This window comes from Ursus maritimus, unplaced genomic scaffold (genome assembly GCF_017311325.1).
Source record: "Ursus maritimus isolate PB19 unplaced genomic scaffold, ASM1731132v1 scaffold_8, whole genome shotgun sequence".
NCBI classification, from domain to species: domain Eukaryota; kingdom Metazoa; phylum Chordata; class Mammalia; order Carnivora; family Ursidae; genus Ursus; species Ursus maritimus.
The window spans coordinates 38,997,947-39,025,151 of record NW_024426996.1 but is presented as its reverse complement, the minus strand read 5'-3'; the positions used below and the strand labels follow the sequence as shown (position 1 = coordinate 39,025,151).

The following is a 27,205-nucleotide window of genomic DNA, read 5'->3' as shown; positions in this document are numbered from 1 at the left end:
TTTTTTTTTTTTTAAGATTTTTATTTATTTATTCGACAGAGATAGAGACAGCCAGCGAGAGAGGGAACACAAGCAGGGGGAGTGGGAGAGGAAGAAGCAGGCTCATAGCGGAGGAGCCTGATGTGGGGCTCGATCCCATAACGCCGGGATCACGCCCTGAACCAAAGGCAGACGCTTAACCGCTGTGCCACCCAGGCGCCCCTATAGATGTACTTTTTAACCCACAGCTATAGCTTCTTTTTTTTTTTTTTTTAAGATTTATTTATTTATTTATTTGTTAGAGGTGGGGGGAGGAGAGAGAAAGAGAGAGCGCACAAGCAGGGGGAATGGTAGGCAGAGGGAGAAGCAGGCTCCCTGCTGAGCAAGGAGCTTGATGCAGGACTCAGTTCCGGGACCCTGGGATCATGATCTGAGCCGAAGGCAGATGCTTAACCTACTGAGCCACCCAGGCGTCCCCATAGCTATAGCTTCTTATAATGTGGGCATACTCTAATTTATTTAATCATTCTCTTATTGATAGACACTTGTTAGTTTACTTTAAAGAATACCATAGAGAATGTTCTTTTTAAGATTTATTATTTTATAGAGAGAGGGTGCTAGCAGGAGGAGGGGCAGAGAGAGAGAGGAGACTCCCCACTCTGCATAGAGCCCGACATGGGGTTCAGTCCCACAATCCTGAGATCATGACCAGAGCCGACTTCAAGAGTTGGACGCTCAACTGACTGAGCCACCCAGGCACCCCCATATTCTTATACATAACTTTGTGTCTTATGGGTATCCGCAGGATAAATTTCTAGACGTACAAATTTTGGCTAGTACTGCCAAATTAAATTGCTCTCTCAAAGGCTATACCATTATACACTTCTGCCATAGTGTTTGAGTGTTTCTTACTATCTCATCAACACTGGGTATTGTTACTGCTTTTAATATTTGTTTGTTAGAATTTTGCTACCTTTTCATTTGTAATTACTGAGGTAGAACATTTTTTCACATGAGTAAGGACTTCTATTTCTCCTGGCTTACCCTAATTACACCATTTTTCTTTGCATGATTTATCTATTGAATATCAAGACCTGTTTCTTTTTCTTTTTTTTTTTTTTTTAAGATTTTATTCATTTATTTGACAGACAGCGAGAGAGGGAAAACAATCAGGGGGAGTGGGAGAGGGAGAAGCAGGCTTCCCACTGAACGGGGAGCCCAATGCGGAGCTCGATCCCAGGGCGCTGGGATCATGACCTGAGCCGAAGGCAGACGCTTAATGACTGAGCCACCCAGGTGCCTCAAGACCTGTTTCTATGTTAAGAATATCAGTCCACTCTGTTATATAATATGCAAATATTTTTTTGTTATTTCTCTTAAAAATGTATCTCCTACCAAATGCAATTAAGTATTTTTTATATAGGGGCACCTAGCTGGTGCAGTCAGAATTCTTGATCTTAGGGTCGTGAGTTTGGGCCTCACGTAAGGTATAGAGATTATTTAAAAATAAATGAAACTTTAGGCAGCAGCTCTTCCTGCCCACATGTCTTGTCCCCGTGCTTTAATAAATCACCATTTGCACAATAAATAAATAAATATTTTAAAAAAAATTTTTAATAGATATATCTGTGAAGTCTTTTCCTTGATGGCTTCTGAATTTTGTATTATGCTTAATAAGGTCTTTTCCCTGGCTAGATTATAGAAATAAAACCTTCTCAGATGAACTTATTTCAGTTTTAATGTTATTTATTCCTGGGCCTGGACACATTCTTTAAGCAGACTATCTTGAAAACATTATGAACATATCTCATTTCTTTATCCCTTAATACACAGGAAAACTGCCTAAGAATTATGACCCAAAGGTGACCCCAGACCCAGAAAGATGGCTACCAATGAGAGAACGTTCTTACTACCGGGGAAGAAAGAAGGGTAAAAAGAAGGATCAGATTGGAAAAGGGACCCAGGGAGCAACTGCAGGAGCTTCATCTGAACTGTAAGTCATTGCTCCTCAATTGAAGTCACTCACAGCATAGGTTGATTCTTTCTCAGATGGACTCAGGATCATTAATAAGAATTTTTAAAATATATTTTTAGTATAAGGAATACAGTTAGATATCTTTAGTAAGTGTTTTGCCAATATGCTTATGTAAAGGAAAAAAAATGTGTTTCTGGTTTGATTATATTGTAAATACTAGGATTATAGAATTATAAATGTTAGGATTCCAGTATTTTCAAAAGGAAGCTAAATATAGAGTCATTCAACTAACTGAAAATAAGGACAGATACTATAAATAAGATGACTAGAAGTATTAAAAATGTTACTAAATAAGTTATTCTAACATTGTAAGATTGAGTCATTTAAATTTTTTTCTTTCCTGCGCTTTCTAAAAATTGGCATGAACCACATATTTTTCTTTAATTAAAAGCAGTAAATACTGTATTCAAAAGAAAAATGGATAGGAAGTTGGGGAGCCCACTTTAAAAGAAATAGAATATGTGTGGGAGATTGTTAGGAGTAGAAAGTGAAATCCACATACATATGTTTTTATAGTCTTTTCCTTTGTTGAATATATGAATGACCAACACTCTCCTGACCTGATGATTTCAGGGATGCCAGTAAAACTGTGAGCAGCCCACCAACCTCCCCAAGACCTGGCAGCGCAGCAACAGCATCTGCATCTACAAGTAATATCATACCCCCAAGACACCAGAAACCTGCAGGGGCTCCAGCGACAAAAAAGAAACAGCAACAGAAAAAGAAGAAAGGTGGAAAAGGTGGCTGGTGATTAGAACATTCTTGTTTGCAGGCTATTTGTAGTCTCGCTGACACTAGGAACATAATAAAGGTAACACAGCAAGAAGCACAGAGCTACTCCCTCTCCCATACCCACATTTTCATGAAATGATTTTCTTGTGCATCACACAGGAAAACATCTTCCTCAAACTCTGCCTAGTCAGACTTGGCCTGCTTGTACCACCTAGCTTTGCACAGATGATAAGGACTCAAAATAATTGGACATTTTCCCACCTTGATCTCTGTTGCCTTTTTTCTCTTTGTGTGCTGTGATCTGGTGTTTTTTCAGTTTCACAAACAAGGCATGTTATCCAAAATTTCCTAGGATTTAAACAGAACCTACTTCTGTTTCAACTCGAGTCCGAAGATATTTGTTCCTATCAAATCCCACTTTAAATTATGTCTTAGGAGGCCTTAAGAGACTGAAAGTGGAATCTTCTGAGCATTCCAAATATCTGCTTAGAAATATCATGTGATAAAAAGGGACCTTATTAATACACTGGTGTTCTTCACTTCATTACATGAATGACCACAGGAAAACTAAAGTAAATGTCATGATCGCTTTTAACCATAAATTCTCTGTCGTGTGATCCTGGAGTATGGGATACTATATATACATACTATATATATAGTAATGAAATGTGTGTGTATGTACATATATACACACACATATATAAATTAGGACTTCTTTGCACCCTGTATTGTTTTCAGATTATGATGACATTATGCTGATTTGGCACCATTAAAGAACTCAAGGAAAATGTATCGATGTTGCAGGAAGTTGACTCTTAGACCCAGTGTTCTGAGTCAGATGGGTTTGGAGTGTCTCAATCAAAAGATTTAATGGCCCTGTTAAGAGCATGAACATTGACTTCTGAGGTAGAGAGGAAATCCTCCAGAGTTCAAAAGCGGGCAGTATTAGAACTTAACTATTTGGCCCAATTAATAGATACTAAAATGACTCACCTTTGTCATTTGGGGTACAACTATTCATTACCCTTCTCAAAGTAATGAAGTATTGTACAGTCAGTCTGGTGTCAGTGTTGCTCTGGTCTTCCTTGCTTACAAGCCACTTTCCCATTGAACAGCTGTGAGACAGACACACTGGATTGCCACCCTTGTTAGTATTCATTTTGTGCTGCCCAAGATAGCATTGAATTTAGACTGAGTATTTCCTTGTGATCATATTATTTCGTCCTTGTTAATAAAGTGCTGCTGTGTTTGACTCTGAACATACCTATTGAAACTTCTTCAAAGATATTTTTTAAAAGGCTTTCCCTCCTTTGTAAGAGTAAGAAATGCAGTGCTGCCTAATCAGAATCTGCAGTAATGTCTAAACAAGAGACCCTCCTATATATGAATGACTTATTATGGCATAATATTTTTTGAGCTTAGAGAATAATCTTTTGGTAAGATATACTTATTCCTTCTGAATATATACTCCATTACAGGAATAATTGTTCATAAATTTGTTATTTAGGATTCCATTAAATTTCTGTGGTGAAGGATAATCATTTTTAGGTTAACTGAACTACAGAATTTTGGTGAAAGTTATCCATCGTTGAAAATTTTGACCCAAGGCACCAAGAGTGAAATTTCCATTTCTCTATTTAGTCATTGTAATTACTAGCCTTTGTTATTACCAGTTATTACTAAGCAACTGAAACCTCAATTTAAGTAAGTTATAATTGTCAAATGAAGTATAAACATCTATATTAATTTTCTAGTAATTATTTCTTCTTTTAGACAGGTCTTTAATCAATGACATATACTTGGGGTGTGTGTGTGTGTGTGTGTGTGTGTGTGTGTGTGTGTACGTGTACATACATTATAGAAGCCAATATGGATACATCCATTCACTGTGGTACATTTTAAAATAAAATATTCTAGCAGTGAGTATGGATTAAGGTGTTTTGGGTTTTGGCATTTTATTGAGGACTTTCTGGTTGGTATACCTAAGAATTTTTTAGGCTGAATATCTAAAATTGTTTCTTGCCCCTCCCACAAAGCTTCAAAACTAATCTGATGGAACTGAGAGAGTCCAGTTGTAACTTCACTAACAATTCATCATGTTCATGTGTGTTTATAAACAAATTGAGGAGTAAACATTTTTTAAGTTACTAAGCACAGCATTTTCAAGGCTGCTTGTAAACTGCTAACGTTAAAAACTTACATCACTCAAAGCTGGAACCAGCCTGTCATTCACTGTTCCTTACAAGCCTATTGGAACAGTAGATCTGATGAAAGAAAGTCAATTTATTGCATTAAGATAATTTCATTAGATTGTGAAATACATCCTTGAGAGCGGTTTAAGAAAATAATAAGGGGCGCCTGGGTGGCTCAGTCGTTAAGTATCTGCCTTCAGCTCAGGGTGTGATCCCATGGTCCTGCGATTGAGCCCCATATCGGGCTCCTCTGCTGGGAGACTGCTTCTTCCTCTCCCATTCCCCCTGCTTGTGTTCCCTCTTGCTGGCTATCTCTGTCTCTGTCAAATAAATATATAAAATCTTAAAAAAAAAAAAAATAATAAAAAAGAACCATCCATATATTTTTCAACCAACTTAAGAAATATTAACACCACCTTTGAAAGGTCCCATGGGTACCTGTTTGGCTGCATATGGGAACATTGGGGGGTGACTATTTTGTTTAGTTGTAGTTTTAATACCCATCATTACTACTATCTATGTTCCTAGTGGACTACTAATTTAATCTCCAGGTAATTCCGTTTAAGCGACATGTAAAAAAAAGGGAACCGTTCATGTTTCTCTTAAGCATCTTGGATAGCGGCCGCTAGACACTCCTAGTGGAGTTAAGACGGGAGGGAGGATGGGAAGATACCCGACTTCGCTTTTCAGGCTTGTGATTACTGGCTGGGAGAGGCGGGGAAACCTCTGGGATGCTCTGGACGCCGGCGGCTTCCGAAGCGTTCTTCCGATGGGAGACACGTGGGCCGGGTGGCTCTAGGATAATGTGGGAGAGGTGACACGCTAGGAACTGGGCCGGCTTGGAAGGCCTTTCAGAGACTGCGGCCCACACAAGGGTATCGGGGCCATAGTGCGACCTCCGGAGGACGTGTCGCCTGGGGCGTTTTTCCTACCCGGAAGATCAGTCCCCCGGGTCTCTCCCAACTCCCGTGGCTGGGCCTCCCCCACCTCCCTGGGTCAACGCTTCCTCTAGCTCCCCCGCAATCTCCCCTCCCCCGCCCCGCGTTCAGCGAATCCGCGGCGCCGCAGACCCCTGCTAGCGGGCGTCAGATGCCCGGCGGCAGCCAGCGCGCCCTGGGACTGGCCTCGGCCGCGCAGCGACTGCAGGTGTTGTCTACGCCGCGTGGACCTACGTCTCCACCCTGCGTCCGCCACGGGGGCCACACCTACCGGGACCCAGGGCCCAGGCTCCAGCGCGCGGGCGCGCGGAAAGAGGGAAGGAAATCAGGGCGGTGGGGATGGAGAAGGGGAAGGTGATGGAGAAGGGGAAGGTGATGGAGAAGGGGAAGGTGAAGAAGGGGAAGGAGCCGCAGAAAGAGAAAATTCGGGAAACAGGAAAGGAGGAGAAAGAGAAAAAGGAGGTGGAGAAGGAGAAAATTAAGGGAAAAGAAAAGGAGAAGGGGAAAGGAAAGGAGGAGAAAAGTAACTGTAAAGAGGAGGAAAAGAGGAAAGAGCGGGAGACCGAGAAAGAGAAGGAACAACTCAAGGGAAAAGAAGAGAAAGAGAAGAAGGACAACAGCGCCTTGACAAAGCCCCCGCTGGAGCCGCCGGTAAGGGACCGGGCCTCGACCGGCTCTCCAAGGCCATTGTAGGCGGTCAGGCCCGAGCGCCGCCGGCTCTGTTACGTCCGAGGCGAGGCCCCGACCCGCGCGGGAGGGAAGCGGGTCTCCTTTGAGGGCATTTTAATCTGTGGATGCGAGGGGGTGTGCCAAGCTTCGCAAGACCGTTGCTAGCCCCTTCCTGTCACCTGCCTTACCCTCACCCCCCACCCTGCTCCTGCGCTCACCCTCGGGCGGCGTAGCGATGAGAAGAAGAGGTCATGCTTGGTCCGCACCGGGCGGAAGGGGCCCTTCGCCTGCCGGGTCTCTGTCCGGCGCTCAGCGGCAGTGGCCACACCCCGCCTACAGCGCCGAAACCAGCCCCGAGCACTCGCCGCATGCGGGCTCTCTATCCGACTCCATTCTGTAGTGCAGGGCCCCTGAATTCGTGCAGATGTGTTTGAGGGCTGGACCTTCTCTGTGGTTACTGCTTCCTTTGTTTTCGGAGCACCGGCACCCAGAGGGATGGTCACCAAGTTTTAACTGAGAGGTCTCAGAAACCAGGCACTGCAATCACAAAAAGACAAATACCTATGGTGTTTGTACTACTTATATGAGGTACCTAGAGTAGTCAAAATCGTAGAATAGAATTGGTGGTTGCCTGAGGCTGAGGGGAGGGAGAATGATAATGAGTACAGAGATTCAGTTTTACAAGATGAAGACTTATGGAGATGAATGGTGGTGATGGTTGCAGGGCATCATGAATGTATTTAATACCACTGAATTGTATGCCTAATAATGGGTAAGATGGTAAATTTTATATTATGTGTATTTTACCATAGTGAAAAAATTGAGGGGTGTAGGATAAAAAGAAAGAAAAAACAGGCATTGTTTGGATCAGCTTAATAAGCTTCTTGCTCCTGGAGTTCCTGAGCTCGCAGGTGCTTTCTGGTTCTAAACAATTTGAATTATTAACTGCGATTTGATCTCTGGTAAAACACAGACTATTATAGATCCATTTATCGTTAAAAGAATGACTATTGACAGGGAACGGTGGTGTTCAAAATCACAAATTGTGTCAGAACTTTTGGCTTAACAGTAATCCTAGCTTTCCTTAAGAGATGGTAAACATTAGAAAGCATGTATTTTGCTAAAAAATAAAGTAAAATGTAAGCATTAGTGACTGCAGAATTTCTAGACAGGTTAGAGTAGGGACAGCCATGTGGTTGAAAAGAGAGTAGGGAACTGTTTTTACTCACAATATTCCTCGGATGTCAGATACCATTATTTTAGCACCACTGAGAAAGAAAAAAAAAATGCTGCCAATCAAAATATGACATATCTGGACACTTGGGTGTCTCAGTGGGTTAAGCATCCCACTCTTGATTTTGGCTCAGGTCATGATCTCAGTGTCTTGAGATCAAGCCCCGCTCTGTGCTCAGCCATGAGTCTTCTTGGGATTCTCTCTCCCTCTCCCTCTGCTCCTTCCCTCAACCCTGCCCGCAAGGGCACGCTCTCTCTCTCTCTGCAAAAAAAAAAAAAAAAAAGACATACCATGAATTATAAAACCCTCATTTTGGATATGTTAAAATGGGGGGAGGAGTGCATCTTGGAACTGATAAAATATGTTGGGGGAGCCATGAGTGGGGCCATTGGTGGAGACGGTAAGGGGGACACAGTCCACACCCTGCAGCCATTTCTTGGGCCCAACTTCGCTTTAAAGCATGTGATTTAAATCATCCTGTGAAGTATTCTCTATCCAGGAAGTCCTTCTTCGTCACCACCACACTCCCAGAATGACACTATAGCGTTTAGATGCAGAGGGAAGGGAATGGAGATGAAGATAGAAAATAACTGTGGAAATACCATTTGCTTTACAAGCCATCAAGAACTCCAAAAACAAACATGCACTTTTTCTAATTCTGTTATTCACAAGACAGTTTTCATAAATCATGCTCTACTATACAAGACCCTGTTAGACCAGATCTTCAAACATCTTTCACATAGATCTTATTTTCAACAAAAGAAAAAGTGGGATAATGAAAAAAATTCACTTTTTACTAGAAACCCAGTCTAAATCTAATGTCATTTAGTGTTCAAGTACAAATGTAAAAGATTATTGTTATTTCCAAATAATGTCATTGAAGACAATTACCGGTGTTTTTTGTGCATGAGAAACTTTACCAGTAGGCAGTTTGAGAAATAGAATTGAATTCCTGTGGGCAATCTGGCTGTATTGTTGGTCATTTATTACTGTTCACATTAAATATTGTACCCTAAAAGCCACCTTTCTGAGCACTCTGAACTTTTCATACCAGCCTGCCCTTCTTGTCTCTCAATCAGTTATTATAAAAATTTCTAAGTCTGGTATGTTGGTGGAATGCTGCATTCTAAAGTTTATGTCAAGTTCAACAGGTTTTAACATCGGGTTCTAAAATAAATCTTCATTTGTGATTGGAACCTCTTTAACAATTTCTATAACCTTAGCCTTTTCATTCAATCATGATACTTATATTAAAAAGTATAAGGTGGAACTTTGCCCTAAAGTCTTTTAAGCTAGTTAGTGATCCAATTAGGGAAAGAAAACAGATCAATAATATGAGACCTTAGGTCCTTACATGCTGAATGGCATAGTCAGTAATGAACCATAGAGGTCCAAGATACCAAACAACAAACTGAATTCTGGTGCATTCCCCAGTGGACATGAACTCAAGAAGCAAGGTAAAGTCTGAAAATTGATCCAGAGATCTATGGCACCTTCTATAAATCCTGATATATGTAAAGTCTATATTTAATAGATTGATCACCACCATTCTAGTTGGAGGATGGAGGGATGTGGTATGATTAATACCACATAACTAATGGCTGTTTGGTACAGTTTGTTCTAGATCTATTAATTTTTTTTTAAGTAAGCTCTACGCCCAACATGGGGCTTGGATTCACAAGCCCAGGACCAAGAGTCCCATGCTCTACTAACTGAGCCAGCCAGGTTCCCCTAGACATATTAAATGTTCTGTGAAGTTTTGTTCTGGTTTACAATTCTACAATTATTGTTGGGTCCTACCACAGGCAGGCACGCTTCCAGGAGCCAGGAAAACAAGGCTCTGGTCGCATAGGTTTCTTGATTTGTCTTTTGTTTTCACAGGAGAAAAATAAGCAGATCCTTGTGTTGGGCCTGGATGGAGCAGGAAAGACCAGTGTTCTGCACTCTCTAGCTTTAAACAGAGTCCAGCACAGTGTGGCACCCACCCAAGGCTTCAATGCAGTATGCATCAACACTGAAGATAGCCAGATGGAGTTTCTGGAGAGTAAGCCCTCTTTCTCATTAGTAACAGGGTAGGCTTATCTTGTTATACCTTAAGCCAGACATACGTTAGCAACACTGCACCCTTATGAAAAAGTGACACTGGGTCAGGTTTTCCTACACTTTTAGAATGCATGTATAGTTCAATAGTGCAGTGTGGAGGATCTCACTTTCTATTCTTATTTCCTCCTTTTTTCAGTGCTGGCATAAGAGGGAGCTGCAAGGAAGGCTATAGCACCCCCTCCTATAATAGCCTCTTTTCCTTTACTACCCCCAATAAACATTCAGTCTAAGTAAATACGACATACTTCCTTCTCTGCAAATGCAACTATAAAAAAGCCCCAAACCTCTTTTTGTAACCAGAGGGCAACCCAGAAGTCTCTACACTAAAGTAATTCTGGAGTCACCACCTCTCTAAATATTGCTGTTCCCCAAAGTTGCATTAGATTCTGTTCTTTACATTCTCTCCTTGGATGATTTTATCCATCCTATTGGCCTTAAATACCATCTTTATGCTAATGACTCCCAAATTTACGTACCCAGCCCAAGCATATCCAAATGTCACCTGACATCTTCACCAGTATATCTAATTGGCCTCTTGAACCTAAAAGGGTCAAAACAAAGTGCTTGATTTATCTCCATAACTGTTACTGGTCAGTAAATGGTTCCTCACCTATCATGTTACTCAAGCCAGAAAACTAGGAGTCACCCTGATGTCTCCTTTTGCACCCCCAACTCCAGTCCACAAATAAAACACTATGAATTTTTCTACCTCTAAACAAAGCTTGAATTCATCAGTTATATCCTTTCCTACTGCACCTATTTCATTTGGAACCGACACCATCTCTCCCTTAGATTACTGTAATCGCCTTTTTATTTTTGCTTTCATCCAGTTACAAAAAGAAAATACGGGCAGAGAAATTGTTCAACGTGTAGGCAAATCTTTCAGCTAACAACATTATTAGGAATAGAGGTTTTAATTTGTTCAGAAGCTATAGAAGAAATAATAATTTTAACCAAATAGATAGCTAAGAAAATAGTCTCCATATATAAGAAGTGAAAAGAAAGCAAGGAAGGAACGAAGGGATGAAAAGAAAGGAAGACTTCGATTAGGGGAAGAAATGGACATATCTACCATTGGAGTGAGGGATTTCAACATATTGTCAATTATTAATAGAATCAAAGAGGAAAAAAATCAGCAAAGATACAGACAATTTGAACACAATAAGTTTCATCTAATGGACCATATAAGATTTTCAATTAGACAATTTTAGCTACATCCCAAAGCTATAATACATGGTTCTTCTCAAAGGCTCATGATCCACCTAGTGGATCATACAGCAAGCATTAACAAATTTTTCAGAGAAGGGGCATCATACAAACCATGTTCTTTGAATACATTGCAATTCAGTTAGAAGTTAATAACAAAAAGATAAAAATCCCTATATAGGTGAAATGTCATAGGTAAATCCTTATATAGATGAAGTGTTACACACACACGAAATGAGGAACAACCCAAATGTTCATTCATGCTTAAACTAAATATGTTAAAACCATATGAATTACTTAGATGATTACACATTCTTTTAAAAAGTTAATAACACAAAATAATTTAGGGAATTAACCTACCTTTGTAAAAGGAAAACAAAGGACAGGCAAATCAAGACATTTTCCCAGTAGTATTTTAATTTTTTTTGTTAAATTCCTAAAACAAGGGTCTTCAAACTTTTTCTGTAAAGGGCTAGGTAGTAAATAATGTAGGCTTTGATGGCCACATGCTCTCTACGCAGCTACTAAACTTGTAGTGTGGAAGCAGCATGGACAGTATGTGAACAAGTCCACGTCTGTGTTCTGATAAACCTTTATTTATAGACACTGAAATCCAGATGTGATAATGTTCCCGTGTCATGAAATGTTATTCTTTCTCTTTTTCTCCCCAACATTTAAAAATGTAAAATCCATTCTTTGTTCCTGGGCTGTACAAATGTAAGCAGTGGGCCAGATTTAGACTGTGGGCCAAAGTTTGCCAACCTCTGTTGTAGGAGAAAAATAAAAATTAAATTCATTGTGTATATATATTATCATACCAGTAAATTTCTTCTGGGAAGAATCAACGGAATGAAATAATCCAAAGACATTTTTTTTTTTTCTGAGGCAAATATTCTTTAATGCCCACAGGATCCTATTAAATCTTAGTGCAATGTTAAGAGGAGAAATTAGTTCTGGGATTTTGACGAAGGAAAAAGATAGTGCAAATGAGGCTGGCCAGTGAATTCAGTGTATTTAAAACTTATTTGGGGGGCGCCTGGGTGGCTCAGTCGTTAAGTGGCTGCCTTCGGCTCAGGGCGTGATCCCAGCGTTCCGGGATCGAGCCCCACATCAGGCTCCTCCGCTGGAAGCCTGCTTCTTCCTCTCCCACTCCCCCTGCTTGTGTTCTCTCTCACTGGCTGTTTGTCTCTGTCAAATACATAAATAAAAATCTTTAAAAAAAAAAAACTTATTTAGGAGAAAGGTGTGTTTTAACCTATCACCCCGAATTATTTTAGTAACATATAACATACTCCCATTTTCTGAGCTTAACAGATAGGCACTGGTCCCTGTGGCCGCAGCATGTTACAGGTCAGGAGGCATCCACTGTATCCACTGTAGTATCTAGTGTCTTTATGCTGAGTCTTTGTGTTCCAGAATGATTGAACCACTTATGGAGGGTAAATATTCCTACCAGCCATTTCCCTAGTAACATGTCTCTGGTCATTCTCAGAATTGGGTACACTCTAACACAGTGGCAATTTTATCAGAACACCTGTCCTGTGTTTGGAAATTACCCAAAAGTGCCTTTCCTGCCTCCTCAGTCGATGTTTCTGCAATGGTTTTTTTGTCTTCTTTCTCTACTGTTCTCTGTAGTTGGTGGCAGTGAACCTTTCCGTGCCTATTGGGAAATGTACCTGTCCAGAGGATTGCTGCTGATCTTTGTGGTGGATTCAGCAGATCACAACAGGTTACCTGAAGCCAAGAAACACCTTCATCAATTAATTGGAACAAACCCAATCCTTCCTCTGGTTGTGTTTGCAAACAAACAGGTAAAAATCTGCGCAAATACAAGTTGTACTCAATAGTTTTATTATTACTAAAAGAAATAGAAATGTCTACTTTTAATAGCTAGATATTTAACAATATGCTGTAAATTCAGTTTAGTTTATACTTATTAGATCTACTGGATTATGAGCTCCTTAAGAATAAAGACCATTATTCATCATTGTGTCCCTTATACTGAACAAGCATAGTAGAAATTTAACAAATATGCATTGAATTTAATTCAATAAACATTTACTGATGGTTGAATTGATTTCAACAAAATATTTGAGTGTCTACCATACATAAAGAAATAGTTTGTTTTCGATCAATTAGCCTGACCTGAATTTATTTCACACACATAAAAAATATTTAACAACCGCGGAGAGATTGGAACCTTGTACAGTGTCACTGGGAATGAAAAATGGTTCAGTCTCTTTAGAAAACAGTGTGGCACTTCCTTAAAAAATTAAAAATAGAACCCGCATATGATCCAGCAATTCCACATCTGGGTATATACTCAAAAGAATTGAAAGCAGGAACTCAGATACTCATATATCCGTGTTCACAGCAGAATTATTCACAGTAGTCAAAAGGTAGAAGCAACCCAAATGTCCCTCCGTGGATGAATGGATAGACAAAACGTGATATACATACAATGGAGTATCATTCAGCCTAAAAAAGGAAATTCTGACACATGCTGTAATATGGAGAAACCTTGAGGACATTATGCTAAGTGAAATAAGCCAGTAATGGAACAACAAAGATCGTATGATTCCACTTTTATGAGGTACCTAGAGTAGTCAAATTCATAGAGACAGAAAGTAAAGTAGAGGTTACCAGGGAATTGGAGGAGAGGAGAAGGAGGAGTCATTATTTAAGGCATACAGGGTTTATACTGGTGATGATTGCCTTGGGTTGGGGGAAGGAGAAATGGGAGTTATTGTTTTGTGGGTACAGAGTTTCAGTTTTGCAAGATGAAAGGACTTCTGGAGGTGGATGGTTTCACAACAGGTGAATATACTGAACCGTACACTCACACATGGTTAAGATGGTAAATTTGTTATGTGTATTTTACCACAATAAAAAAAAGTTTAAAAAATTAAACATCTATAGCATTGTAATACTAAAGCCCCTCTTTCAATTGCTAAGATTGCCAATCATTAGGGAACTTGATTCTTCCACTACTTCTAAGGGTGAATGTTTATGGCAGTAAACCAAGTAATTACAAATGATGACCTAAAGGAGGAGCCTATGTTACAGTCCAGCCTGGAAGCTAGTTCTGCAGATTATATTTAAAAGAAGGGCTGGAGGGGGTGCCTGGGTGGCTCAGCCATTAAGCGTTTGCCTTCGGCTCAGGTCATGATCCCAGGGTCCTGGGATCAAGCCCCACATCAGGCTCCCTGCTTGGTGGGAAGCCTGCTTCACCCTCTCACACTCCCCTTGCTTGTGTTCCCTCTCTCGCTGTCTCTCTCTGTCAAATAAATAAATAAAATCTTTAAAAAAAAAAAAAAAAAAGAAGGGCTGTAGGGTGGGTGGCTGGGTCAGTTGAGCATCTGCCTTCGGCTTGGGTCATGATCCCAGGGTCCTGCTTGGCGGGGAGTCTGCTTCTCCCTCTGCCTCTGTCCCTCCCCCTGCTTGTGCGCTCTTTCTCAAACAAATAAATACAGTCTTAAAAAAAAGAAGAAGAAGAAGAAGGACTGGAGCTTTGGTTTTGTTTTAAACTGGAGCCTCTTAAGTACCGCAAACTACGAAGACCATGGTACATGTAAGTGAGCTGTATGGTATTCCATTGCATGAATATACCACAATTTTACCATTTTCATGCTGGGTGTTCGGGTGATTTCCAGTTGTTTATTGTTCTTAACAGTGCTACAGTGAATCTTCATGTATGTGTCTGCTTGTAGGTGTGTATCAACATTTCTCTAGTGCATACACCTAAGAGAGGAATTGCTGGGTTTATGGATTTGTATGTATTCAGTTTTACTAGATCTTACCAAGTTGTTTTCCAAAGATATTGCCCCAATTTATTCTTCCACCAGCAGAATATGACAGATTTTTGCAGCTCCACATCCATTTCAATACTTGGTATTGTCAAACTTTTTCATTTTTGCCAATCTGATGGGGCTGAAATTTTATCCTGTTATTCTAATTTGCATTTCCTTAACTACTAGTGAGCTTGTAGTTAAGCTCTTTTCAGGTGTGCATTGGTTATTAGTTTCAAATTTGTTTCATTCTTTGAAACTAATTTCCACATCTGTGAATTGTCTTTTATTTATTTATTTTTAGAGAGAGAGAGAGCGCAAGTGAGAGAGAGGAGGGGGCAGAGGGAGAGGGAAAGAAAGAATCTCAAGCAGGCTCCATGCCCAGTGCAGAGCCTGACATGGGGCTTGATCCCATGACCCCCAGATCATGACCTGAGTGGAAGTCAAGAGTCGGTCACTCAACTGACTGAGCCACCCAGGCGCCCTGTGAGTTGTCTTTTAATATCTCTTCCCAAACTTCTATTAGGGTGTTTATCTTTTCTTATTTGAGTTGTAGAAATGTTTCTTATCTTTTGGAAAAATAATCCTTTGTTACTTACATGCATTACACATATCTTCTTCAGCAACTGGTTGACTATTATTTTACTTTGCTTATGGTTCTCTTCTTTATACATAGCTTTCCATTTATTTTTTTAAATGACCACATTTTTTTTAATTTATTTTCACTCCAGTATAGTTAATATACTACTTTCAGATGTATAATATAGTGATTCAGCAGTTCCATATATTACTCAGTGCTCATCAAGGTAAGTGTACTCTTAATCCTCTTCACCTCTTCACCATCACCCCAATCATCTCCCCTCTGGTAACTGTTCTCTATAGTTAAGAGTATGTTTTTTGGTATGTCTCTTTTTCTTTCCATTGTTTCTTTTGTATCTTAAATTTCACATGGAGTGAAATCATATGGTATTTGTCTTTCTCTGACTGGCTTATTTCACTTAGCATTATACTCTGTAGATCCATCCACATTGTTGCAAATGGCAAGATTTCATTCTTTTTTATGGCTGAGTAATATTCCTCTGTGTGTGTGTGTGTGTGTGTGTGTGTGTGTGTGTGCGCGCGCGCGCACGCACGCGCACGTGCCACATCTTCTTTAGCCATCTATTGATGGATACTTGGGTTGCTTCCATAGTTTGACAATTGTAAATAATGCTTCAATAAACATAGGGGTGTATATATCCCTTCGAATTAGTGTTTTCTCATTTTTTGGGTAAAATACCCAGTAGTGTGATTACTGGATTATAGGGTGTTCCATTTTTTTTTTTAAGTAAACTTTACACTCAGTGAGGGACTCAAAATCATGACTTTGAAATCAAGGGTTGCATGCTCTACTGACTGAGCCAGCCAGGCATCCCAGGATAGTTCTATTTTTAATCTTTTGAGGAACCTCCGCACTATTTTCCACAATGGCCGCACCAGTTTACCTTCCTACCAACAGTGCACGAGGGTTCCTTTTTCCACATCCTCGCCAACACTTGTTGTTTCTTGTGGCTTTGATTTTAGCCATTCTGAAAGGTGTGAGGTGATAACTCATTGTGGTTTTGAATGGCATTTTTCTGATCATGAGTGATGTTGAGCATCTTTTCATGTGTCTGTTGGCCATTTGTGTGTCTTCTTTAGAAAATGTTCATGTCTTCTGTCCATTTTTTAATCAGATGATTTGTTTTTGTGTGTGTGTTTTGAGTTGTGTGAGTTCTTTATGTACTTCGGATACTGATTCTTTATTCGATATGTCATTTGTGAATATCTTCTCCCATTCAGTAGGTTGTCTTTTAATTTTGTTGGTTGTTTTTTGTTTTGTTTTGTTTTTGCTGCGGAGAAGCTTTTTATTTTCATGTAGTTCCAATAGTTTATTTTTGCTTTTGTTTCCCTTGCCTCAGCAGACATATCTAAAAAGATGTTGCTATGGCCAAATTCAGGAAATTACTCTCTTCTAGGATTTTTATGGTTTCAGGTCTCACATTTAGGTCCTTAGTCCATTTTTAGTTTGTTTATGTGTATTGTGTAAGAAAGTGGCCCGGTTTAATTCCTTTCCCTGTTGCTGTCCAGTTTTCCCAACACCATTTGTTTTTCCCATTGCATATTCTTGCCTCCTTTGTCCTAGATTAATTGACCATATAATTGTGACTTTATTTCTTGGCTTTGTACTCTGTTCTGTTGATCTGTCTCTTTTTGTGCCTGTTTTGATTACTACAACTTTGTAATATAACTTGAAGTCTAGAATTGTGCTACCTCCAGTTTTGTTTTTCTTTTTAAAGATTGCTTTCACTTTTTGGGGTCTTTTGTGGTTCTATGTACATTTTAGGATTGTTTGTTCTAGTTCTGTGAAAAATGCTGTTGGTATTTTGATAGCTATTGCATTAAATCTGTATATTGCTTTGGGTTTTATAGACATTTTAACAATATTTGTTTTTCCAATCCATGAGCATGGGATGTCTTTCGATTTCTTTGTGTCATCTCCAATTTCTTTCAACAAAGTTTTATAGTTTTCAGAATACGGGTCTTTTGCCTCCTTGGTTAGGCTTATTCCTTGGTATTTTATTTTGGTGCAATTATAAATGAGATTTTTTTTCTTAATTTCTCTTTCTCCTGCTTTGTTATTAGCATAGAGAAATGCAACAGATTTCTGTACCTTGATTTTGTATCCTGCAACTTTACTGAATTCATTTATCAGTTCTAGTAGTTTTTTGGTGGAATCTTCAGGGTTTTCTATATATAGTGTCATGTCATCTGCAAATAGTGGAAGTTTGACTTCTTCCTTACTAATTTGGATGCCTTGACTTCTTTTTCTTGGCTGATTGCTGTGGTTAGAACTTACAGTACTATGTTGAATAAAAGTGGTGAGAGTGGACATCCTTGTCTTGTTCCTTACCTTAGGGGAGAACTCTCAGTTTTTCCCCATTAAGTATGATGTTAGCTGTGGGTTTTTCACATAAGGCCTTTCCTGTGTTGAGGTATGTTCTCTCTAAACCTACTTTGTGGAGGGCTTTTATCATGAATGGATTAATTACATTGTCAAATGCTTTTTCTGCAACTATTGAAATGATCATATGCTTTTTCTTTTTTATTGATGTATCATGTTGCTTGATTTGCAAATATTGAACCACTCTGGCATCCCAGGAATAAATCCCACTTGACCATGGTGAATAATTTTTTTAATGTATTGTTAGATTTGGTTTGCTAATATTTTGTTGAGGATTTTTGCATCTATGTTCATCAGAGATGCTGGCTTGTACTTCTCTTTTTTGTGGTGTTTTTCTCTGGTTTTGGTGTCAGTGTAATGCTGGCCTCAGAGAATGAATTTGGAAGTTTTTCTTCCTCTTCTGTTTTTTGAAATATTTTGGGAAGGATAGGTATTAACTCTTCTTTAAATGTTTGGTAGAATTCACCTGTGAAGCCATGTGGTCCTGGACTTTTGCTTGTTGGGAGTTTTTTTTGATTACTGATTCAATTTCATTGCTGGTAATTGGACTGTTCAAATTTTTATTCTTCCTGATTCAGTTTTGGGAGGTTATATGTTTTTACGAATTTATCCATTTCTTGTAGGTTGTCCAGTTTGTTGGCATGTAATTTTACAATCATTTTACAATCATTCGTATTTCTGTAGTGTCAGTTGTTTTTTCTCCTCTTTTGTTTTTGATTTTGTTTATTTGAGTCCTCCCTCTCTCTCTCTCTCTTTATGAGTCTGGCTAAAGGTTTATCAATTTTGTTGATCTTTTTGAAGAACCAGCTCCTGGTTTCACTGATCTGTTCTATTGGGGTTTTTTAGTCATTTATTTCTGCTCCAATCTTCATTATTTCCTTCCTTCTGTTGGTTTGCAGTTTCATTTGTTCTTCTTTTTGTAGCTCCTTTATGTGTATGGGTAGGTTGTTTATCTGAGATTTTTCTTGCTTCTTGAGGTGGGCCTATATTGCTATAAACTTCCCTCTTAGAACTGCCTTTTCTGTGTCCCAAAGATTTTGGACTGTTGTATTTTCATTTTCATTTTTCTCCATGTAATTGTTGACTTCTTGGTTGACCCATTCATTGTTTAGTAGCCTGTTATTTAGCCTCCATCTATTTGTGCTCTTTCCAGATTTTTTCCGTGGTTGATTTCTAGTTTCATAGCATTGTGTTCAGAAAAGAGGCATGGTGGGTGAGTGAGAGTGAGAGAGAGAGAAAGAGCACACGAGTGGGAGGAGGGGCAAAGAGAGAAGCAGATTCCCCACTGAACGGGGAACGGACATGGGGCTCAATCCCGGGACTCCAGGATCATGACCTGAGCCAAAGGCGGATGCTTAACTGACTGAGCCACAAAGTTGCTCCTCCTCCTCCCCCTCTCCCTCCTTCCTCCACCTCTTCTTCTTCTTCTTCTCCTTAAATAAACTCTATATCCAGTGTGGGGCTCCAGCTCATGACCTTGTGATCAAGAGTTCCATGCTCTACGGACTGAGTTCTACAAGGAACCCCCTTTTTATCCAACATTCTCCTCATATTTTCTTCCTCTCCATCAGTGAATTTATTACCTTGAGACATTGTACATGTTACTGGATCCATTAACACTGTTCAGAAGTCCCTACAGGCTCTAAGAATAAATGAATTCTGATCTCAGACAAGCATTGGAATGTATTGGGATGTATTGGGATGACCAACATCTAGAAATGTAATCAACTGCAACCAGATACCACCAGAAACATTTTTCTAGATACGTCTCCTGAGGCAAGGAAAATAAAAGCAAAAATAAACTATTGGGACTACATGAAAATAAAAACTTCTGCACAGGAAAGGAATTCGTCAACAAAACGAAAAGGCAAGGGGGGCCTGGGTGGCTCAGTTGATTAAGCAGTTAAGTGTCTGCCTTTGGCTCAGGTCATGATCCCCGAGTCGTGGGATGGAGCCCCTAGTCGAATCCAGCTCCCTGCTCATCGAGGAGCCTACTTTTCCCTCTCCTCTGCCCCTCCCCCCTGCTTGTGCTCTCTCTCTCGCTATCGCTATCTCTCTCTCTCTCTCAAATAAGTAAATAACATCTTTTTAAAAAAGGCAAATACTGATTGGGAAAAGATATTTGCAAATGATATACCTGATAAGAACTTAATACCCAAAATACGTAGAGAACTTACACAACTCAACATTTGAAAAACAAATAATCCAATTAAAAAATAGGTAGAAGATATGATGAACAGACATTTCTCCAAAGAAGACATACAGATGTCCAACAGACACATGAGAAAGATGCTCAACAGCATTAATCATCAGGAAAGTGCAAATCAAAACCACAATGAGAGATCACCTCACACCTGTCAGAATGGCTAGAATCAAAAAGACAAGAAATAACAAGTGTTGGTAAGGGTGTGAAAAAAGGACCATTGTCCATTGTTGACAGGAAAATAAATTGGTACAGGACCCACAGTATGGTGAGTCCTCACAAAATTAAAAACAGAAATACCGTATGATCCAATGATTCCCCACTACTGAGTATTTACCCAAAAAAACTAAAACACCAATTCAAAAAGGTATATGCATCCCTGTGTTTATTGCAGTATTATTTACAGTAGCCAAGATATGGAAGCAACCCAAATGTCCATCAACAGATAAATGGATAAAGAAGATCTAATATATATACATATATTGGAATATTACTCACCATAAAAAAGAATGAAATCTTGCCATTTGTGAGAACTTGGGTGGACCTAGAGGGTATTATGCTAAGTGAAATGAGACAAATACCATATTATTTCACTTATATGTGGAATCTAGACAACAAAAGAACAAACAAACAAAAGGGAGAAATTGACCCATAAATACAGAGAACAAACTGATGATTGCCAGAGGGGAGAGTGGTAGGGGAATGGGCAGAAAGGAATGAAAGGGAGTGGGAGGTACACACTTCCAGTTACGGAATGAATAGGTCACAGGGATGAAAGGTACAGCATATATAATGGCATATGCTGAATATAAGGTATTGTAATAGCATTGCATGGTGAGAGACGGTAGCTACACTTATGGTAAGCACCGAATAACATACAGAGTTGTCAAATTACTATGTTGTACACCTAAAACTAATGTAACATTGTGTGTCAACTATACTTCAATAGAAAAAAATTGATCCTATTGAATATGATTTTCGGTAAATAAAAAAGAAATGGAAAAACAAAAATAGAAGCAGGTTGACCACAGTGTTTGGAAAATTGATTAAGGTATTAGAATGGCTTGACCTCATTCCAAAAATTCCTTTTTGATGATAGCTCATAACTGCTGGTATAATTCTGCTGCCCTTTATTTCTCTCTCTCTCTCTCTCTTTTTGTAAGTAATCTCTATACCCAATATGGGGCTCAAACTCACAACTCCAAGATCAGGAGTTGTTGCATGCTCTACCAACTAAGCCAGCCAGGTGCCCCATTGCTGGTACTATTCTGATTAAAATCTTTATATTCAGGCAACCACTGGGGTCATAATAATGGGGTCATGATATCCTTCACATTAAAATGGAGGTGGGATCATTGAGAGCAATAAATTAGAATAATAAATGTATCTATCCAAAAAGATTGCAAAATAACCAGCTTTTTCCTATCTGTTTTCCATTCTGGGTGAAGGATCTTGAAGCAGCCTATCGTATTACAGATATCCATGAAGCTTTGGCATTGTCTGAGGTGGGAAATGACAGGAAGATGTTCTTGTTTGGAACCCAAGTGACTGAGAACGGCTCAGAAATACCCTCCGTCATGCAAGATGCCAAAGACTTGATTGCACACCTGGCTGCAGATATGCAGTGACCACGCCCAGGCCCACTGTGCAGCTCTCAATCTAAATGTCACCAGGGAAGGTTGAGTGACAGGTTTGAAGCCAAAGGTTTTCACTGTCAAATAAAAAATAAGCCATTTCCTATTTTCTTAATGCATGACATATATACAAAGATAATGTTAATTGATTAAGAGCCTCTCTACATTTAGATTTTGAACTTTGAAAATATTGGTAAAATAATATGTTTGGGGGATTTGGATTTTCATCAACAAAATTAAAGTGAAGATTAGTAAGCATTCAAACCATTTGCAGTTTTTCGGTGACCTGAGATTTAAATTAAAATATTTTAATAAACGACCTCTTTTCAAGTAAAAATCTAGGTGTCTTTCCTTAAGTAGATTCGCATAACACTGAAAGGAAAGAAATATCAGGATAAGGCAAGGAGAAAAGTAAGCACTACCAGACATACATAGAAATATAAAGTAACACATGTAGAAAGATTTAGGAAAGACTTCTCTTTCAGGAGCTGATACACTAGAATAGGAACACTGAGGATTTGATTTTTAAATACTTGACATTTTGCTTTTATACATAGATAGCTTTCTTCACCAGAAATATTTTATGATAATTCTGTTTAACTACAAACGTGGTAAAAATCCAACTTTTAACCTTAGCGTCTTGTCTTGATTTTAAAAACAAACAAAAGGACTTCAGTTTCTAGTCAGTATGTAAGAAGCTCGGAAGCTGCCACTCCATTCTAACAAGTGAAAAGCTAAACAGACTGAAAAATCAACAGCTCTTCGAGGATCCATAAAAGGCGAGGACACAAGGCAAACTGCTGCCCCCAAGACTGAAGAAACCAAGAAGAGAAAATTTACTGGAGCAGAGCTTCATGAATGGAAACAACTGTGGGAACCAGTGCCAAGGGAGGAAAACCAGAACTGTAATTGACGAACTGCTGGAGGCTCAGATGGATGACTATGAGTAAAAACTCCAGGTGATCCAGACACAGTGGGGTCCCTACAATTTTGTGAGCCTTATCTTTAGGAGCTTGATGAGATTCCCACAGCAAAGATTAGAGAAAAATCCCCTGGTGCTTCCAGAGGAGGGAAAAAGGAACCAATTTGAAATATACCAAAGCACTGTGTTTTTATTAACAAGGCCTGCCTTCAGGGGAAACTAGTTAACCAGAACCTAACTTGCTGGGGTACTAACAGAGCCTAACCTGGGGAAGAGAAATGCCCAACTCCAGCCCATTCGAGTCATCTCGTCCCACATAAGCAGAGAAGAAAACAAAGACACACATGTGAAGTTCACTGTCCAGAGGCACAGGCTCACTAAAAGACTAAGACTAATCATAGGAGTATAGAACACTTCCCCCTCCCACACCCCACCACCACCTTACTAAAGGTCTGTTTGTAGCAGTTTCTTTTACTTAGTACATCATGCTTGGCTATTGAGGAAAAATTACAAGACATACCATAAGCCACTGGGTGGCTCAGTTGGTCAATTGTCTGACTCTTGATCTCAGATCAGGTCTTGATTTCGGGGGTGTGAGTTCAAGCCCTGTGTTGGGCTCCATGATGGGAGTGGAGTCTACTTAATAAAAAACAAAACAAAACAAGAAAGCAAACACACAGAAGAGACATCAGAACCATATACAGCATTGGAACCAGTACGGCAGAGATGTTGGGATTGTCAACAGGAATTTAAAACAACTTGATGACTAATATGATTAATGTGCTAAGAGTTCTAATGGATAAAGTAGAGAGCATACAAAATCAAAGGGGCAATGTAAGCAGAGATGAAATTTTAAGAAAGAACCAACAAGAAATCCTAAAGATTAAAAAAAAAACAACTTTGTAACAAATGAAGAATGCCTTTGATGAACTTATTAGTAGACTAGACACAACTGAGGAAAAAAATCTCTTGAGTTTGAGGATACCTCAGTAGAAACTTCCAAAACTGAAAACAAGAACAGACTGGAAAAACAACAGCAACAACCCAGAACAGAATATCCAGGGACTGTAGGCAACTACAAAAGATGTAAAATGCATGTAATGGGAATACCAGAAGGAGAAAAAAGAAAAAAGGAAATAGAAGAAATATTTGAAACAATAATGACTGTGCAGATTTCCCCAAATTAATGTTAGACATCAAACCACAGATCCCAGAGGGTCAGAGAACACCTGTCAGGATAAATGCCCCCAAAACTACACATAGACATATAATTTTTCAGCTGCAGAAAATTAAAGATAAAAAAATCATGAAAGAAGTCAGAGGGAAAAAACACCTTACCTATGAGGAACAAAGATAAGAATTACATTCGACTTCTCAGAAACCATGCAAGTAAGAAGAGAGTGAGTGAAACATTTAAAGTGTTGAGAGGGAAAACCCACCAACCTAGAATTCGGTACTCTGTGAAATTATCTTTCAAAAGTAAAGGAAAAAGACTTTCTCAAATGAACAAAAATCAAGGGAATTTGTTGCCAACACACCTGCTTTGCAAGAAATGTTAGAAGTTCTTCAGAGAGAAGGAAAATTACACAGGTCAGAAATTCAGATCTACTTAAAGGAAGAGTACTGGAAAAGAAATAAGTGAAGGTAAAATTAAAACTTTTATTTTTTATTCCCCTTTTTAATAAAGATTTTATTTATTATTTATTTGAGAGAGAGAGCATGAGCATGGAGAGGGGGAGGGGCAGAGGGAGAAGCAGACTCCCCGCTGAGCAGGGAGCCCCACGAGGGGCTGTATCCCAGGACCCCTGGATCATCCAACTGGAAGGCAGATGGTTAATTGACTGATCCATCCAGGCACCCCATGAAAAGAGGATTTGTTCTGCAAATCCTTCCTTTTAAAATTTGGGATTTGTGGCAAAAAAAAAAAAAAAATAATGAAGAGGAATTAGCCCCTCTGAATGTTAGCACAAAATCTCCACTATCAAGTATTGGAATGAAATGGAACATACTTGAATTTAGGCATACATGTGCATAATGTTAATTGCCCTCTGAGAGATGAGATGTTAGAGTGATACTTTAAGGTCACTGGCTTTCTCATCTTCAGAGCTGCAGAGTAATGTTGAACAGTATCATATCACAAGAGCCACTTGGGTTTCTAAGGTCAGTCAGACAGACCTTAATCTGTCCTATGGAAACTGGATCACACAATGATTCAGGATTGTCAGAAACCCTGCCCTAAAGATTGCCAAGTACTGGCCTTTGGACAAATCCCTTAACCATATTGTGTCTTACTTGGTCTTCACTCTAGAAAAGGATTAAATCAAATGCAGACTACTTCCAGCCCTAAACTCTGATTCTATCTCTTATGTTTTCTAAGGTCGTTGGGGGTATACATAAGTTCCTGGATACCTATTTCAAAGGTGATGCCAGAAGCTTTTGGGATAGGGGATGATAACTCTGTTCAGTCTTGTTTTTCTCACATTCTGATTTTAGCTTCTACATTTTGGTAATAAGTGTTGTGGCTCGAGTTTTTCCCTCAGTGAAGAGATGTTGAGTGCCAGCATGGTGCCGGCTGCTTGATGCTGAGGATGATTAAAGCAGGGACTTGAGAAGCTCTCAGGCTAGCAAGGAAGGTACATGACGCAGGGGTTTCTAATGAAATGGCACTCAGCTAAGACAGGTTGGCATGTTGTCAGAGAGGCTGCCTGGCTGCCAGTCTTCCCCACAGGCCTCACAGGTGGCATTCACTACCTTAGAATAATGACCATTGCCAGCCTTCCCGGCTCAGAAACTTTAAGTATAGTTAGCACAGTAAGAATGGATCTGTCTTGGGGCACCTGGGTGGCTCAGCTGGTTAAGTGCTGCCTTTGGCTCAGGTCATGATCTCAGGGTCCTGAGATGGAGCCCCACATCCCTGCTTGGCAGGGAGCCTGCTTCTCTCTCTCTCTCTCTCTCTCTCTCTCTCTCGGTCCCCCTAATCGTGCTCAATCTCTCTGTCAAATACATAAATTAAAAAAAAAAATTAAAAAAAGGATGGATCTGTCTTTTCATTTATTGATTTAGTCAACATTTATTAAGCACCAACTATATGCCAGAACTCTTGCAGTTAAAATGATGGAAATTCAACTTAAATTTGTGTGTGCCAAAAAAGGGCATTTGGGGGGCTCATTATACTAGGAAATCTAAGGTATGGGCAGATTCAGGAGTTCAAAGATAACAAGGCTGTCTCTCCATCTCTTGGTCCTGCTAACCTCTGTTTAGCTTCATTCTCAGATTCCCTCTGCAAGGAATTGCTCTCAATACCAAACCTACAACATTCAGATAGCTCATGATCCCAGAGCAAAATGGGTCCTCTCTTTTAAAGCAGCCATCCAGCAAATCTCATGGAGGGGGAAGATTGGTTCTGCTGGGCTCACATAGTGATCCCTGTGGCCAAATTGCTCCGAGCTGAGGGAGGGGAGAAGGATTAACCCTCTCAAACCATATGGAATGAGTTCCCCACAGAAAGAACGGGCTCTACTTTTAGAAGAGGTAAGGGATTCTAGATAGGAAAAAAATAGAAGGAATGTTAACTAAGCACAGCCGTGGGCTTACACCAGCCATCAGGGCAGAGAATGTCCCTATCATTAAGGAGCTTATATTCTAGCTGCGGAGGCACACACAAAAAAAGCAGATGAAATAATTATAAATTGTGTTGAATCAAGTATCTGAGATAGAAAGTAATGGCAGGAACATTTTTAAAATTACTATGGGTTGGAAAAACTTGAGTGGGTGATATTTAAGCCAAGAGCTGAAGGATAGAAAAGAGCCAAGCCAGTGTGTGAAGAGAGGAAAGAGTGGGCTCCAGGCAATGGAGACAGGTGTAGGAAGATGCTGAAATGGGAAAGATTTTGACATGTTAGAGAAGATTGAGGAGGCTGGAATGTAGACAGCAAAGGTGGAACAGCCCACAGTAGACCGGAGAGAGAGAGGCAAGGACCAAGATCCTGTGGCATCCAATGGTGCAAAGCTGGAGAATTATTATAAATAGTTTGGAGAGTCATAATTGTCATTACACCAGTTTGAGGGCACTTCAGAATCCAGAGAGATGATGGTGGCCTGGGCTGGCATTGGTGAAAGATGGAAAGAAAAGCATTTGAAGGATGAACTGGTTGCCGATGTACTGGAGGTAGGGAGGGGGGTGAGGGAAAGAGAGAATCCAGATTGATTCCTAAATGTCTCCTGGGAAAGACATAAGTCAGTTTCATGAGATTGGTGTATAAAATCAGAATGCCAGTATGTAACTGCGATGTGGACCAGAATTCATTCTGTGTGATCCTAGTCTCTCCCAGTAAGAAAAATCCCTGAGAAGCTGGATCATGTCAGAAGGTTGCCTGGTGAGCATGGATCTGTTGATGTCTCAAGAGGGCCTGAAGAACCAGCTATATGTAACGCTTGCAGTCTGTTGGCTTTGGACTCGCTCCTCTCTGCAATTTTTGAATAGACATAACCACTAGGATATAATATTTGAAGGCATTCCATTTAGTGGTGGACTAGTACTGATTTAGGGGTGCCTCTTTAAAGTAAATTTACAGAACTCTTGCCTTA

The 27,205-nt window shown here is 39.7% G+C and overlaps 2 protein-coding genes across 2 annotated transcripts in view; both read left to right on the top strand.

Annotated features, from left to right (window-relative positions):
- SRP72 (signal recognition particle 72) overlaps window positions 1-4,005 on the top strand; it is a 28,909-nt gene extending 24,904 nt beyond the window's left edge. Inside the window, exons 18-19 of the mRNA XM_008701496.2 lie at window positions 1,813-1,972; window positions 2,588-4,005. Of these exons, the coding sequence (XP_008699718.2) occupies window positions 1,813-1,972; window positions 2,588-2,765 (338 nt within the window). The 3' untranslated portion in view covers window positions 2,766-4,005. The remainder of the gene's footprint in view (window positions 1-1,812; window positions 1,973-2,587) is intronic.
- A 1,366-nt stretch (window positions 4,006-5,371) lies between these two features.
- Window positions 5,372-22,008, top strand: ARL9 (ADP ribosylation factor like GTPase 9). Its single transcript, XM_040625288.1, has 4 exons — window positions 5,372-6,527; window positions 9,661-9,823; window positions 12,724-12,899; window positions 21,511-22,008. Exons 1-4 carry the CDS (start codon window positions 6,216-6,218, stop codon window positions 21,688-21,690), a joined length of 831 nt encoding a protein of 276 aa, XP_040481222.1. The 5' UTR covers window positions 5,372-6,215; the 3' UTR covers window positions 21,691-22,008.
- Window positions 22,009-27,205: the final 5,197 nt, after the last annotated feature.

What these genes read in the sequence shown, in the direction of transcription:
- ARL9 (XM_040625288.1), top strand. Translation starts at nt 6,216, where the DNA reads ATGGAGAAGGGGAAGGTGATGGAGAAGGGGAAGGTGATGGAGAAGGGG. An exon ending in AGCCCCCGCTGGAGCCGCCG is followed by an intron (nt 6,528 to 9,660) that starts GTAAGGGACCGG and finishes TTGTTTTCACAG; the next exon opens with GAGAAAAATAAGCAGATCCT. An exon ending in CCAGATGGAGTTTCTGGAGA is followed by an intron (nt 9,824 to 12,723) that starts GTAAGCCCTCTT and finishes TGTTCTCTGTAG; the next exon opens with TTGGTGGCAGTGAACCTTTC.